The sequence below is a fragment of the Pinus tabuliformis genome, chromosome 1_2, assembly GCF_031772625.1.
Source record: "Pinus tabuliformis cultivar Carrire ecotype Pingquan chromosome 1_2, CPIR1, whole genome shotgun sequence".
Classification (NCBI taxonomy): Eukaryota; Viridiplantae; Streptophyta; class Pinopsida; order Pinales; family Pinaceae; genus Pinus; species Pinus tabuliformis.
Window position 1 is genome coordinate 660,598,584 of NC_142298.1, and position 15,877 is coordinate 660,614,460.

The 15,877-nt window shown below is 37.8% G+C and overlaps 1 protein-coding gene across 4 annotated transcripts in view; it reads left to right on the forward strand.

Moving 5' to 3' along the window:
* The window catches only part of LOC149207414 (metal transporter Nramp3-like), a 372,782-nt gene that overhangs the window by 226,846 nt on the left and 130,059 nt on the right, over positions 1 to 15,877 (forward strand). For all 4 annotated transcript variants that reach the window (XR_016252623.1, XM_089395716.1, XM_089395714.1 and 1 more), the window contains one exon: positions 15,092 to 15,196. Coding sequence is in view for 3 of the 4 variants with exons in the window: in XM_089395716.1 (XP_089251842.1) it covers positions 15,092 to 15,196 (105 nt within the window). In the remaining variant the exon portion in view is untranslated. The remainder of the gene's footprint in view (positions 1 to 15,091; positions 15,197 to 15,877) is intronic.

Sequence of the window (15,877 nt, forward strand, 5' to 3'; positions counted from 1 at the left end):
CTACAAGACCCAAGTGCCAAAATTTCAATGCCTAGTCTCTAAGAGGGAGCTGCTAGCCCTAAAGGGCTTTTTCACTACTGCAACTGGGGTTTGTCACTACATTTTGTCACTGGACGGCTTGGCAAGCTAGTTTTTATGAAGAAAACAAAATTTTTGTGGCTCATACTCATCCACTTGCTTCATCAAGGGTAGCCGCAGGCCTAGGAGGCCTTTTTCACCAAGCTGTTGGGGTTTTGAGGCCTTTTTGGCTTGGCTGCAAGGGTTTCTAGGGCCTTTAGCCCTAGCCACAGCCCGTAATAGGTCTCTTGGACTAGGCCGCAGCTGTAGTTGGGCTTGAATTTCATTTTTCAACTGATTTTGACACTAGTAATTTGTTTTGCAGGCCTTAAGTGATTTTTTTGGCAAGAGTTTGGAGTGGCTTATCATTGTATTTTTGTCATTGATCCATGAACTTTTGAGTTTATTGGCTAACTATTGGTTTTGCAGGGTTATTATCATTTTGAAGAAGTCTAGTGAGCTCAAACTTGCTCCTTGGCCTAGCCGCAAGCTCCAAGAGGCTTACTTGGCCTAGGCGCTAGCCCTATAGGGCTTATTTCCTTGCCAAAGGTGTTGTAGGGCTAACAATCTTGTGGTTGCAGGTGTCTAAAGGAGTTTTCTCTCTTGTTCCAAGGCTAAAATCACATTTTTGGGGGCTTGCACTTGCTACTATTGCTCATTTGTCCTAGCCGCAAGCCTAGGAAGGCATTCTAGTCCTAGCCGTGGGGCCTTATTCATTATTTTTCAGACTGACAATTGGTGGTTGCAGGTGTTGGAGAGTCTACATTGTACTTTCAAGGTCAAAACATCATTATTTTGGTGGCAAGATTGCTAGGAAAGGAAGGCCGCTAGGCCTTAAGGGTCTGATCTCTTTAACCCTCTCTCTTTCCTTTACTGTCACTTTAATAACGAGATCCGAAACTAATCAGAACAGTGGCTTAATCTTATGATAATTACCTTAAGAAGAACCTAAAACACTCTCTAATATGCCTAAGGAACTAAAGAATTAAGTCACACTAAGTTAAGGCTTGTTCATCATTGTTATTTTGGGACTGTTCTAACAATAATAAGTGGCTGATCTGATTTTCATAAGTCTGGTGCATCTTCTTAATGGTCATTGAATAACAAGGCATTGGTGCATTGATCTCTCTTTTGGATCTTGAGGATAAGATAATATTCTTGCATTATAACTCTTTGCATCTTTGTATCATTGCATTTTGCTTCTCTTTCTAGCATCCATAGTTAGATAGATGCATTTGTTAGTTTCATCATACATGGCATGTCAACGTTAGCAATTTCATCTTTCCTTGTGCTTATTTATATTGGTGCTTGTGCTTAAGATCATCTATTGTGCCTAATTGGTTCATAACTTAAGTGATAAGAAGATATCGCTCTCATTATACTCGAAGTTGTACTTGTTCCTAATTGCATAAGAGGACTTAAATGAGATCTTATTGGCACATTAACAAGCTCTAATAAGCTCTTGGATAATTGGAATTGCTAATCTTGTTGCATTGAGATGAATTGTTTTCTAAAGTGCTTTATTAATTGCTCTTGTCATCTTGTGTTAAATATCATGATCTTGTTGGAGCATTTAATATCTATAATCTCATTGAAGCAATCACCCATAATTTGGACCTTCATTCAAGTTAGAAGTGTATCTCTAAAATTTACCTCCAAGAATTGTTGGAAATACTGAGAGGGGGGTGAATCAATATTTTCTTTGAATTGTTATTGTTACCAATTAGATTCTTCACAATTTAATCAGAGACATGTATAAGAATAATTTTATTGAGTAAAAAAAGAATAAATACAATGTATGATAATTATTCCCAAGCACCAACTTGGTTTTTGATGAGGCTCCGACCTCTAGGTCTTTGACCCTATCTCATCCAAGGCACCTACCTTGTGTTTAGGAGCACCAACTCCAAGGACACCAATCATGTTGTTTTTAATAGAGAATGTACATAAAACTTACTTGAAATGCTTCACTGTCTTCACCTTTTAGCTTGACTGGAATTTCCACTGTCTTTACTTCATTGTACACTTGTCATCATGTCTTGATCTGAGAGATATGCCAACTGTTCCACTATTCCACTGTTGTAAGCCTTCAACCGAGCCCTCCACGTGATAGTTTCGAAGTCTGATCTCCACAGGATTGTAGCTTTGAGAATATATCACAAGTCTGGTTTTTTCAACACAAGTCCGAGGTGAAAAACATCCACAGGTTTGTCCTCATGTCCTTCGTTGTTTTACTGTTGTAAGTTCGAGTTTTTTTTCATGTTGATCATACTTCGATTGACCCAGAAAAATGATATGCATTTACCGTAATTTTTCCCACTTAAGTTCACGAGATGTGAACTTCGCTTCACTTCGGTTCACGAGGTTGACACCACATCTGAGTTTTTTTCGCTGATTGTAATTCGGTTGACCCAGAAAAAATGATATGCATTTACCATAATTTTTTCCCACTTAAGTTCACGAGATGTGAACTTCGCTGTTTCTTTTGGAGTGAATTATTGCAAATGTGGTGACCATCGAGGAGTAAGCGTGTATTGTGTGTGGGGACTGTCGTATGGGTTTGATGGGACCCTATGTGTGAAATGATTTGTCATATAAATATAATATATAATGGTCATGCATCCCCCTTTTTTTAATTATTTATTCCTATCTTTATAACCCATCAATACCACTTTTATTAGTGTATCCTTTTATTAATATGCTTTAGGGTTAGGGTTATAGATTTGTAGCATATTAGGGTTTTCATTAGCCATTAGGGTATGCACATAGGATTAGGGTTTAGTGAATCTAGGGTTAGGGTTTGATAGTTCTAGGAGTAGGGCAACATAAACTAGGGTTAGGGTTATGAATCATAAGAATATTTGCCATCTTGATAATGCCATATTGTCATCAATGACAACCTTGATTAACAATCTCCCCCTTTGTCATTGATGGCAATATTCTTGTCCTTCCAACATTCTCTCCCCCTTTGACATCAATGGCAAATGGGGTGCTAAGTACACCCTCTGTCACATTGCTTCTTATCAATAGTAGTTCTTCATAGGTATGTTACTCCCCTTGTCATGGTGCCCTACTCTTGTGAAGATGATTATTTAATGTGATGCAAGAGCAATAACCCCCATCTTTTGGCGAAGATGTTCAAATGCTTCTCGAGGAAGAGGTTTTGTGAAAATATCAACAATCTGCTCCTTGGTATTGATATATTCCAACTTTATGTTTTGTTCAGCTACTTGTTCACGAAGAAAATGATACTTGATTGGTATATGTTTGGTCTTTGAGTGCATCACTGGATTTTTGCTGAGACTGATAGCACTTGTGTTATCACAATAGATGGTGATTGGTTGGTTGGTATCTATGTTAACATCCTTTAGAGCTTCCTTCATCCATAATATTTGAGTACAACAATTTGCAGCAGCTATATACTCGGCTTCAGCTGTAGATAGTGATATGGATGTTTGTTTTTTGCTGAGCCAAGATACTAGACAATCTCCTAGGAAGAATGCATTTCCACTAGTACTTTTTCGATCATCGACACTTTCGGCCCAATCAGCATCGGTGTATGCAGTCACAGTAAGAGTTGAGCTCTTAGGGTACCAAAGTCCAAAATCAGGAGTTCCTTTCAAGTATCTGAGAATTCTTTTTATAGCTAACAAATGGGATTGTTTAGGAGTTGATTGAAATCTTCCCACCATTCCTACTGCTTGCATAATGTCAGGTCTCGTAGCAGTTAAGTATAGGAGGGCTCCAATTATTGACCTGTAATGAGTTGCATCTACTAGAGGAGAGTCATCACCTTTGCTTAATTTGCAAACTGTGGTCATAGGTGTGGTCATGGGTGCACAGTCTTCCATTCCATATCTTTTAAGCATGTTTTAAAGATATTTTTCTTGAGATATGAACATCCCTGTTGTGGTTTGAGATACTTGTAGTCCAAAGAAGTAAGATAATTCTCCTATCATCGACATTTTGAATTTTTGACATATTTTGAGCAAACTTATGGCTCATCTCATCATTATTGCTAGCAAAAATGAGATCATCAACATAGACAAGAGTGACTAGTAACTTATCCTCATCCATCTTCATGTACAAATTACTTCCTTCCACACCCTTTTTGAAGCCTTGTTGTTGTAGATAGTGATCGAATCTTGCGTACCAAGCTCTAGGAGCTTGTTTCAACCCATATAATGCCTTTTTCAACTTACAAACAAAGTCTTTTCCTTCTGCTAGATTAAACCCTTCTAGTTGCTCCATGTAGACTTCTTCGTTGAGTCCCCCATTCAGAAATGCTGATTTTACGTCCATTTGATAGATTTTGAATCCTTTTGAGCAAGAAAATGCTAAGAACATCCTTATAGCTTCCATACAGGCTACTGGGGCAAAGGTTTCTTCAAATTCAATTCCTTCAATTTGTGAATAACCTTTACAGACAAGCCTTGTCTTATTTCTGATGATTTGTCCATCTTCATTTATTTTGTTTTTGAACACCCCCTTCGTTCCAATTATATTTTTATCCTTTGGTCGAGGTACCAGCTCGCATGTCTCATTCTTCTTGATTTGAGACATTTCTTCTTCCATGGTTTTCACCCAATGAGGATCCTTACTTACTTGAGTAAAAGTTTATGGTTCTATCATAGATAGGAGTGCAACATCATTTTTCCTTGGTGTACTTGTCATCCTTCTTCGGGTTTGTATCCCCTTGTCTACATTGCCAATAATTTGCTCTTTCGGGTGATGTTTTTGGAGGAATTTTACCTTTGAAGGGGTTTGAGATGGTTCTTTTTCCTTTTGTTTTTCTTGATCTTTTTCCTCTTTTTCAGGGTCTTCGTTTTCTTCAATGAGAGGGTTAACTTCATGATCTTCAATTTCCTTTTCTGGAAGATCTTCATCAATCTTCACATCAATGCTTTCCACTATTTTCCGTAGTCGATTATTGTAGCACTTGTAGGCTTTGCTCCTAGTAGAATATCCAAGGAATATTCCTTTGTCAACCCGAGAATCAAATTTTCCTGGTGAGTCATCATTGTTTTTTATGAAGCATTTTCTTCCAAAAATCTTGAATTATTTTACTGAGGCAAGTCTTTCTTTTCGTAATTCGTAAGGAGTCTTCTCATTATTTGGTCTTAGTTGAGTTTGATTCAAGGTATAAATTGTTGTCCCGACTGCTTCTCTCCAAAATTTTGGCTGCAGGTCAGCTGCTAGTAACATTGTTTTGGCAATTTCTTGAACAATTCGGTTTCTTCTTTCAACTACCCCATTTTGCTTGGGTCTTCTAGCAGCAGAGAGTTCTCTTTTGATTCCATGTACTTTATAGAATTCATCAAATTATTTTGATGTGAATTCTCTCCCTCTATCTGTGCTAAGACATTTAATCTTAGAATCCTTTTCATTTTCTACAAGAGCATTAAGATTCTTAAAACATTCAAATTCTTCGGATTTATATTTTATGAAATATACCCACATCAGTCTAGTATAGTCATCAACAAATAAAGCAAAGTACCGTTCTCCTTGGAGCATTGGATATTTAGTTGGTCCACATAAATCAACATGAATGATCTCCAAAGGTTTTGATGTAGAGAACTCCTTGGTCTTGTGGCTGGTTCTAGTTCGCTTTCCATGTTGACATGGACCACATACACCTTGATTTGGCTTGATTAACTTTGGGAAGTATTGCACTGCATTGATCTTGTTGATATTGATCAAGTTATTGAAACTTGTATGTCCCAATCGCTTGTGTCACAGCCAAATTTCATCTGTTTGACTTAGGTAACATTATCTTCTTGAATTTTGTTCAGAATGTAGACGTTATCTGATGTTCTAACTCCTTTCGTCACAAGTTCTCCTGAGGAAGAGTTCCTTATTTCAAAATATTTAGTGCTAAAGACAACATTATGTCCTTGATCACAGATTTGGTTAACACTCAAGAGATTGTGTTTGAGCCTGTCTACTAGCAAAGCATTTTGAGCCTTTCCTTTTCCATTAATAAGGGTAACAGTTCCTTTTCTAGCAATTTTGGCAGATCCACTTCCAAAGGATACATTGCCTTCTGTTTTGTTCAATGAGACAAACTTCCTTTTGTCACCTGTCATATGTCTGGAGCACCCATTATCCACAAACCAATGATTTTCATCACTGTGAGCACATAGAGCTAGGCCACATTTATCTGTATTGGGATTCTCATCTTTTGCTTCTCTTCTTTTAAGGGGGCAATTTTGTTCATTATGTCCATTATGATTACATAATGAGCAAATTGGATCAAATTTAGCCAAAGGGTCAAAAGAGTTATAGGTCTTGATTTGTCCTTGCCCTTTGAGACCACATGGTTTGTTTATTTGATCCTTCAATTTTGGTGTTTCATTCTTACGAGCCATGCAATGTTTAGCTTGATGAACAAAATTTTTACAATAAGAACGATGCCCAAAGAAGATAGTTTGGTACCTATTGTAATAGCCATGATTTGAATCATTCTTCCTTGGAGTTACTCTTTCTTCATTCTTTGAGATGGGCCTTTGATGGAATGATTTTTCTTCTTTTGGGTTGCTGGAAAGTATGTCGACATAGCTTTTTGCATTTTCCTTAGTACTTGATAATTCTCCTTTAGAACTTATCCTAGATTTGTCATATTGAGGTTTTTAGCAGTTAGGATAGAGTCAAGTGTTTGAGAGCTTTCCCAACTCTTTTTGACTTGCTCCAATTCCTTCCTCAGAGATACTATTTCAGCTTCACGTTTTTCACAAATTTCTTCCATTTCTTTTAGCTTATTTTTCAAGAGGTCTTCCCTTCTTTTTGCTTCCTCCTTTTCTACCTTGAGAGAAATGAATTTATTTCGTAATTTCTCATTTTCTTCAATGGCACTCATTAACAATTCATCTACATTTCCTTCTAGTCCTGAATCATCATCATTGGTAAATGCCATGAATAATACTTCTTGGCTTCCAGCATAGTCATTTTGTTCATCTGATTCATCATTACCTCCTTTGTGATGGGGGAGATAATTAGTTGATTTCGTTTTGATGACTACAAATTCATCTTCGTTAGACTCATCTTGCTTAGAGAAGAAATTCTTCTTATTAAACCCTTTCTTTTTGTATACAATCCTTTTAGAGTCCTCCTCATCATCAGTATCATGCTTATGAGGACATTTTCCAGCATAATGACCTATTTTTCCACATTTGAAACAAATAAGAGGGTACTTACCTTTTAGCTTGGATCCTTTCTTTAGTCTTCGTACAAATTGCGCCAATTCAGATTCAACATCAGAGTCATCATTGCTGGTATTCCATCCTTTTCCCTTTTTTGATTTTGAGGCCTTGGACGCTGCATCTTTGGAACTTGGGATTCCTTTTCTCATCTCATAGGCAATGAGGATTCCCTGAAGTTCATCCATCTTGAGAGTATCTAGGTCGTTCATTTCTTCTATAGCACTTACTTTGGTGTCAAATCTGTCAAGGAGAGATCTTAAGACCTTTTGAACAACAATGCTTTCTTCAATCTTTTCTCCCAATCCTTTAAGAGAGTTGACCACTTTAGCTACTCGAAGAAAGTATGATGTAGTATCTTCTTCATCATCCATTTTCAGACTTTCGAATTGTCTTCTATGAGTTTGAAGCTTTGCCTTCTTAAATTTGGAGTCCCCATCATATAAGCTAACCAACTTATCCCATACTTCTTTGGCCGAGTCACAATTCATGACTTTTGTAAATTCAGAATCAGTGATTCCACTAGTGATGGAATTTAAGGATTTCGCATTTGCAATGTAAGCCTTCCTTTCGTCTTGATCAGTTGGAAGAGTGGAAGGAACTGTGTACCCATTCAAAACCGAATGCCAAACTTCAGGTCCAAGGGACATTAAGTAATAAGACATTCTTTTTTTCCAAAAACCAAAATTTGTGCCATCGAACAAAGGAAGCCTTCCCGGCGCTTCTTGATTTTTCATTGTGACTAAGAATCCTTCTTCCAGTTGTTAGGCTGATTATGAAGAAGCTGGCTCTGATACCCACTGTTGGAAACACTGAGATGGGGGTGAATCAATATTTTCTTTCAATTATTATTGTTACTAGTTAGATTCTTCACAATTTAATCAGAGAAATGTATAAGAATAATTTTATTGAGTAAAAAAAGAATAAATACAATGTATGGTAATTATTCCCAAAGCACCAACTTGGTTTTTGATGAGGCTCCGACCTCTAGGATTTTGACCCTATCTCATCCAAGGCACCTACCTTGTGTTTAGGAACACCAACTCCAAGGACACCAATCCTATTGTTTTTAATAGAGAATGTACATAAAACTTACTTGAAATGCTTCATTGTTTTCACCTTTCAGCGTGACTGGAATTTCCACCGTCTTTACTTCATTGTACACTTGTCATCATGTCCTGATCTGAGAGATATGCCAACTGTTCCACTGTTCCATTGTTGTAAGCTTTCAACCAAGCCCTCCACATGACAGTTTCGAAGTCTTATCTCCACAGGACTATAGCTCTGAGAATATATCACAGGTTTGGATTTTTCAACACAGGTTCGAGGTGAAAAACATCCACAGGTTTGTCCTCATGTCCTTCGTTGTTTTACTGCTGTAAGTCTGAGTTTTTTTTTCATGTTGATTATAATTCGATTGACCTAGAAAAATGATATGCGTTTAACGTAATTTTTCACACTTAAGTTCACGAGATGTGAACTTCACTTCACTTTGGTTCACGAGATTGCCACCACGTCTGAGTTTTTTCGCTGATTGTAATTCGGTTGACCCAAAAAAAATGATATGACTTTACCGTAATTTTTTCCCACTTAAGTTCATGAGATGTGAACTTTGCTATCTATACTATGTATCTCTTTGCCGAAAATCTATGTAATCCGAATAAGCTTGTGTCATAATATGTATACGTAAAGCTATCCATGTCCGAGAAGTGGAGCCGACCAGTGACGGTTTTGAATTTGGAAAGCCGACAGAAACAGGTTTAAGTTAATTTAAAAACATTATTGTGCTTATTAGCCAATTCTGAAAAAAACTTCCTGTGCCACTTTCGCTGTTTATTTTTTGAGTGAATTATCGCAAATGTGGTGACCATCGAGGAGTGAGTGTGTATTGTGAGTGGGGACCATTGTATGGGTTTGATGGGGCCATATGTGTGAAATGATTTGTCATATAAATATAGTGTATAACGGTCATGCCTCCCCCTTTTATTATTATTATTATTTATTCCTGTCTTTATGTTAATTTTAGGTATGTTCTATGCTTAGAGCAATTTATTTCAATTTTCACCGTTAGCTCCATATTTTTTCCAGATTAGCAATCACATCAACATTAAAGTCAATGACAGATAGAACATAAACATAAATCGTAGAAGACAAGACAAGGCAAGAGGACACAAGATGTGGCGCTACCTAGGGATAAACCCCAATGTGGGGAAACTTTTGATCAATTCTTCTTATATGTTCTTCAATAGTTCAGCACACATAGAGAGAGATAGTATGTTTACAACAGAAGTCAACACTTTGACTTATCTAGATAATGGCATAGATCATCTCTAAGAAGATGATACATGAGATCAGTTGAAGACATGCTACTTCAACTAATTCTCGAAGGTGACTCCTTCACCTATCATTGTGCTGCATTTTGTCATCATGCTACACCTCACCGCGTTGCACCATGCTGCACCCATCATCACTATGCTGCATCTCATCATGCTTCATTAATCATGACTGTACCCATCACTATATTGCATTATGTGCGATCGCTGCACCATGTTGCCATCCTGACCTATGTGTTGGCTGCACTTTGCTTGCTTGTCCCTTGCTTGCTTGTTGTCCCTAGCATGCTTGTTGTCCTTAGCATGCTTGTTGTTGCATGCTAGTTGTCCCTTGCATGCTAGCTGTAACATTGCATGCTTGGTGTATTTGTTGCTAAGTACCATACAACTGTTCCAATGTTAGTTAGTTGTCCCTTGCATGCTGCTCTCCTTCAGAGACAGATGCTCTGGCTGTTTCTGTAGTTCCCCACAGTTTTGGCAGTTCTGGTTGTTCTTGGCAGTTCTAGCAGTTCTAGCAGTTCCGGTTGTTCCTGGCAGTTCCGGCAGTCTCGACTTTTCCGGCAGTTCTGGCTTTTCCGACAGTTCTGACATTTCTGGCTTTTCTGGCTTTTCTAGCAGTTCCAACTTTTCCAGTATTTCCGGCTTTTCTGGCTTTTCTGGCACTTCCGTCTTTTTCGGTAGTTCTGACTTTTCCAACTTTTTTGGCAGTTCTGGCTTTTCCGGTAGTTTTGGCTTTTCCGGCAGTTCCAGCTTTTCGGCAGTTCTGGTTTTTTCCGACAGTTCCGGCTTTTCCGGCAGTTCCGACTTTTTCGGCTTTTCCCGCAGTTTTGGCTTTTCTGGTAGTTCCAGCTTTCTGCCTTCTGGATCAGGGCAACATTTTTCCTTAGGATCTCTCCTCTTACTAAAACCTAAAGACAAGTAGAGAGAGGAAGAGATCCCAAGTGTGTTGAAATGACTTGAAGGCCACCTCTATTTATACTAAAATGTTGAGCACATGTGGGGTCTATTTGGTCGCTGGCCAACCTTGACGAATTGTCTTATAATGCAAATAAATTCATAACTCCATGAATACTTATCGGAATCGGATGATCTTATTTATTCCTGTATTTATGGCATCTTCTATTAAACAAGCATCCTGTTCTATTTTTGTTGATGACGATGAAGATTTTATGATTAATGATATGTTAATGTAGCCAGTATTGTATTTAGCTCATGTTTTATTTTAGTTTTAGCACATATAGCCTCATGTATAAAGGCTGATTTTGGAACCTTCAATGTAAAGCCTCATCTATGAAGGTAAATTTTGGCTTTTTACATTATCTAATCATTAATATAGTCTTGATTTTCCTTCTAAAACATCATTTGTGTCTCATTCTTTCTTTTCTTACAAGATAATTTGTTATTAACTCATTTGTGGATATATATATATCTGATGTTTCAGCCGACATTTCTATTTTTTGGGTGTCAGGTTTTGAGCCATACCTATGTCAGAAACTTCTAGATGTTTCGTCATTTCGTGCAACTTAGCTTGACACAATTTTATATGGGTTTACTTTGGCCCACTAATTCCTATTAAATGTGACTTTGAAAAGTCAAAAGTGGCCCACTAATTCCTATTAAATGTGACTTTGAAAAGTCAAAAGTGAAAACAAAAATCTAACTTTAAATGTGTGAAAGCATGCATGAATAAAACAAGGGATTCTAGGAACATGGAAAGATACCACGACCAATATTGCATTCGAAAATTGTTCATTGTTGGCAACAAAATTTATCTTGAAATAAGACCAAACAACTCAATTTCAAGTGGAAACGTTTCAAAACTCTCCCTAAGATATTATAGATCATCCACCATTCTGGAAAAGATAAATGAAGTCACCTACAATTATGACTAATACTCCCATATCCAAACTAAAAGACTTCCCATTCTCCATATAAGTTTCCTAATGAATACATTGTCTAATTTCAACAATGTACTACCAAATATTGTACGAAAAGTGGAAAAAGAAGCATACAATGCCAAAAGTTCATTGATGAACAATGAAACATTAAAATTGAGAAATAAAAGAATAATGAATGTCATCAAACAAGTCTATTGAAGAGGCCTAATAGGAATCAACTGCTTTTGGAAACCACTATCTTGTAATGATTGAGTTGATACAAATGAATACTGATCCTTTAAAATTATGTTTGCTACTGTGCTCTGCCAAGGTTTAGCTATGGTATGGGGGATAGAGGGTTGAGTTCCAAGGATCTCTAGAGAAAACCCATAAATTTGAATGGATGAGACCTTTTTATGTGTGTGTGATTGTGTATTTTATATTTTATATAAATTTTTCCCTTTTTTTTAAACTTTTAATTTACTTTTGTGGCAGTGGTAAGGGACTCTTGATCCATAGTCAGTGGATTAGCAAGTTTGACCCAAGACTCATGTGCCAGACCTGACTTGGTGCTCAAATAAGCCAATTGAATGTTGGAAACTCAAACTTACCATTGATGAGTTTGACATTCAACCTTGTGAGTCAAACCCTTCACCCACGAGTACTTATAGGCGATTGGCTGGATCGAAAACTCCTTCAGTCGTGGAAAAACTCACTGGGCACATTTATAAATATATAGAATGCATTATAAAAAATTGTGTATTTTTCATATTTTTTGTACTTGCTGAGTTTTTCTCTAACTGGGTCAAACATGAATATTGCTTGGTGAAATTTTCTTCAGTCTGAGTTGAGTAACTATATCCTGACCATCACTGGTTTGAGAATGTGTTCCAAGGACAAGTAAACTGATCTGTAACATAGCCAGTCCCATAGCTATGCCAAACCTTGTTTGTAACTGTGAGCCAACCCCTGCCTTTTTTTTTGGACCAATATCCTCAAATTTAGGCAGTTTCTTCCACATGTAGCCATGGAGTTCAACATACATTGATGACAGAAATTATGCAAATTCTTAGACTAGTTCAGTAGTCCAGTCCTTTGATACTTGGAATATCAACTTAGGTCATTCAAGGAAACACATCCCTGGCTGTTAAAATTGGCAACTAGGGCCAAACTCCATGTGGGTCATCTTATTTATGACAGCTGATATTTTTCTTGGACTCCTTTCATTGAGAGCTGTAGGATTGATCTAAAGATTATCCGATTCCGATAAGTATTCATGGAGTTATGAATTTATTTGTGTTATAAGACAATTCGTCAAGGTCGGCCAGCAACCAAATAAACCACACATGTGCTCAACATTTTAGTATAAAAGGAGATGACTTGAGAGTCATTTGACACACACTTCACTCTTGATTCCTCTCCACTTGCTCTGGATTTTAGTGGCAAGCGAAATCTAGATGATGAAGCCCTAGATGCACGAGTGAAGGAGGCCTACACGCTGCCCTCTACAAGCCCTAGACACAGTCCTAGATGATCTACACAGTCCTAAGGAGGATGCCCTAACGTTGTCCTAACCTAGAGGATGCAGTCATGAAGAGATGCCCTATCCTCCACGCTGTCTCAAGGGTAACCTAGCCACAGTCAAGAAAAGGATATACGCTGCCCAAATAGATCCTAGCCGCAGAAAAGTCATGGGTCTTTTGGAGGACCGAGCTGCTGTTAGGAGGGCTGAGGAGCTGGGCTAGAAGGCCGCAATACAAGGTCTACTTCAGCAAAGGAGAGGGGACGTTAAGGTCACCCTTGTGACTGTTTGAAGAGGCAGCAAGGTCTGTGTGAAGGGATGATTAAACCGCAGGCCTGTAAGTATTGTTTTGATGGTCAAAACAGCCCTATACATGGAGCTGTAGGTGTCTCCTCAAACAGCGAGGTCACTTACCTTGTAAAGAAAGGGAGGCCGCATAATTCAAGGTGAGTTATGGCATGATCGTTGGGCTGTTGTAGGTTACAGGAGGATGCCCTAACCAGTGACCGAACTCTGTCCATGAACAACAGTACAGAGGTATGTATGTTCTCCATTAATGACTTGTGTTGGGTCCATGATTTTGGATCAGTTTGGATGGGATGTGCTTGCAGCCTGTAGTAACCAAAGTGGGGGGGCAGACTTGGTGGTTAGATGCCCTAACAAGTGGCAGCATCTACAGTGATTTATTAGACACTTGGAGAATCTGTTAGCAGCCATGTGGAGGGGTTTCTTAGGTGTTGGATACTACCACATAGGAGCAGCAATGTCACTAACAATGGGACAGCAGTGCTAATGGTATGATGGCATGATGCAATGGGATAGCAGCAAGCATGGTGCAAACTCATTAGGACCACAGCAAGGTACAGCATGCCAAATAGGACAGCTAGGCAAGTGTGTTTAGTACAACATGGTAAATGGGACAGCTAGGCAATGGTGCTTGGTGCAGCGAGGCTATGATGTTTGTTGGAGCATAGCAAATGGGACAGCAGTATGCCAAACTTGGAATGGCAATGTCACTAACAGTGGGACAATAGCAATGGTGCATGGAACAACTATGGTAGCATGGTGCAACAATGGCACATGGGACAACAGTGGCAGCATAGGGTGCAGCAGTATAATGTGTGCGGCATGGTCATGAGGTCCAACATAGTGAAGATGGGTGCAGCACGGTGAGGTGCAGCGTGATGACGAGATGCAGCACAATGATAGGTGAAGGAGTCACCTTGGAGAATCAGTTGAAGCAGCATGTCTTCAACTAAGTTCAGCCATCTCATGTATCATCTTCTTAGAGATGATCTATGCTCTTATTTAGATAAGTCAAATTGTTGACTTCTGAAGTAAATGTACTATCTCTCTCTCTCTGTTGAACTATTGAAGAACATATAAGAAGAATTGATCAAGGGTTTCCCCACATTGGGGTTTGTCCTTGGCTAGCGCCACATCTTGTGTCCTCTTGTCTTGGCTTGTCTTCTGCAATCTATGTTTATGTTCTATCTGCAATTTACTTTAATGCTGTTGTGTTGCTAATCTAGAAATGATATTGAGCTAACTGTGAAAACTGAAATAAATTGCTCTAAGCATAGAACATACCTAAAATTAACACTGCCATTGCAATAATATTGACCTTCAATTATGACGTATGCTTCCTATCTTGGGCATTGATTTAATGGATTCTATTTAGAGAATGAGTGCTCATGGACGGGAGCCTATTTTACAGTGTGCTATATGCACAATGTTATGAGCACATTTCTTTTCAATTATATCAGGGAATGCTTATAATTGAATTTGTTCAGACTCCTCATTATGGAGAAAAAAACATATGCAAATTGATATCACCAACATGATGATTTTAATAAATGTTTTTCTATAGCTTGTTTTTAGGGATCGTTTTTATGTTGCACTGTGCAGTCTCTCAATAACAACTAAACAATAAATGACACTAGGTATTCCTAGTCTATATTGGCTAGTTTTGTGACTAATTAGATTCTGTTTACATCTCTTACTGATTACTCTGTTTTGCCTCTTACTATTCAAGCACCCAGCAATTTAGTGTTCTAAAACTCTTGACTATGCCCTTGCCTTTGGTTGTAAATATTTTTTTGGCAGCATGTTCTTGGGAAATGGAGTTCAACACTGTTTGGCATTGCTCTGCTAGCTTCTGGTCAAAGTTCGACAATAACAGGGACCTATGCTGGACAGTATGTGATGCAGGTACAGTGCATTTATCGTTTCTATGTCTCTGAGGTAGGGACTTTTCATTTTGATATAAAATACATTTTCTTCTAATGAAAATAGAACCTACCTATGTATATAATTTTTTTGACATGCTTTTCTGAATTATTCTCTGTAATTAAAAGAAATTGTAGAACATCTAATATGCTGAAATTATCTCAGTGAAGTACGTTTATGTGTGACATATAGACTAGTGTCGAAATCATATAACCCATCAAAATGTGCTGAGTACATATTTATTTTCTGTGTAGTTAGCTTATTGCACCATCAATATCACCTTATCTATTATCATGTTTTGCTTCGTATGGCCATTGTATTTTCTGACATATTTATCGATTAATATTTGCATTCTAACATTTTGTTGGAGTATAATGCTCCAATAGTATATTTATTCTAATGTAAAAGTAACATTTATATTAGTGATTATGAAAATGAAGATTATATAATATTAGATAATGTAGTTATGTTGTAGCGGTAGCATAACTACCTAGCAAATGAGGCGATCAATGCCATTGTATCAATTGATTTCATTGTATTAGTGACATATTTTACATGTCCATTTTTATCATGTTTTCAAGCTTTCTTGTGTGTTTCACTGTTTAACATGGTATATGTTGTCACTCAGATTGTACATGCACCACAAACGGGTCAGGGCAAGGG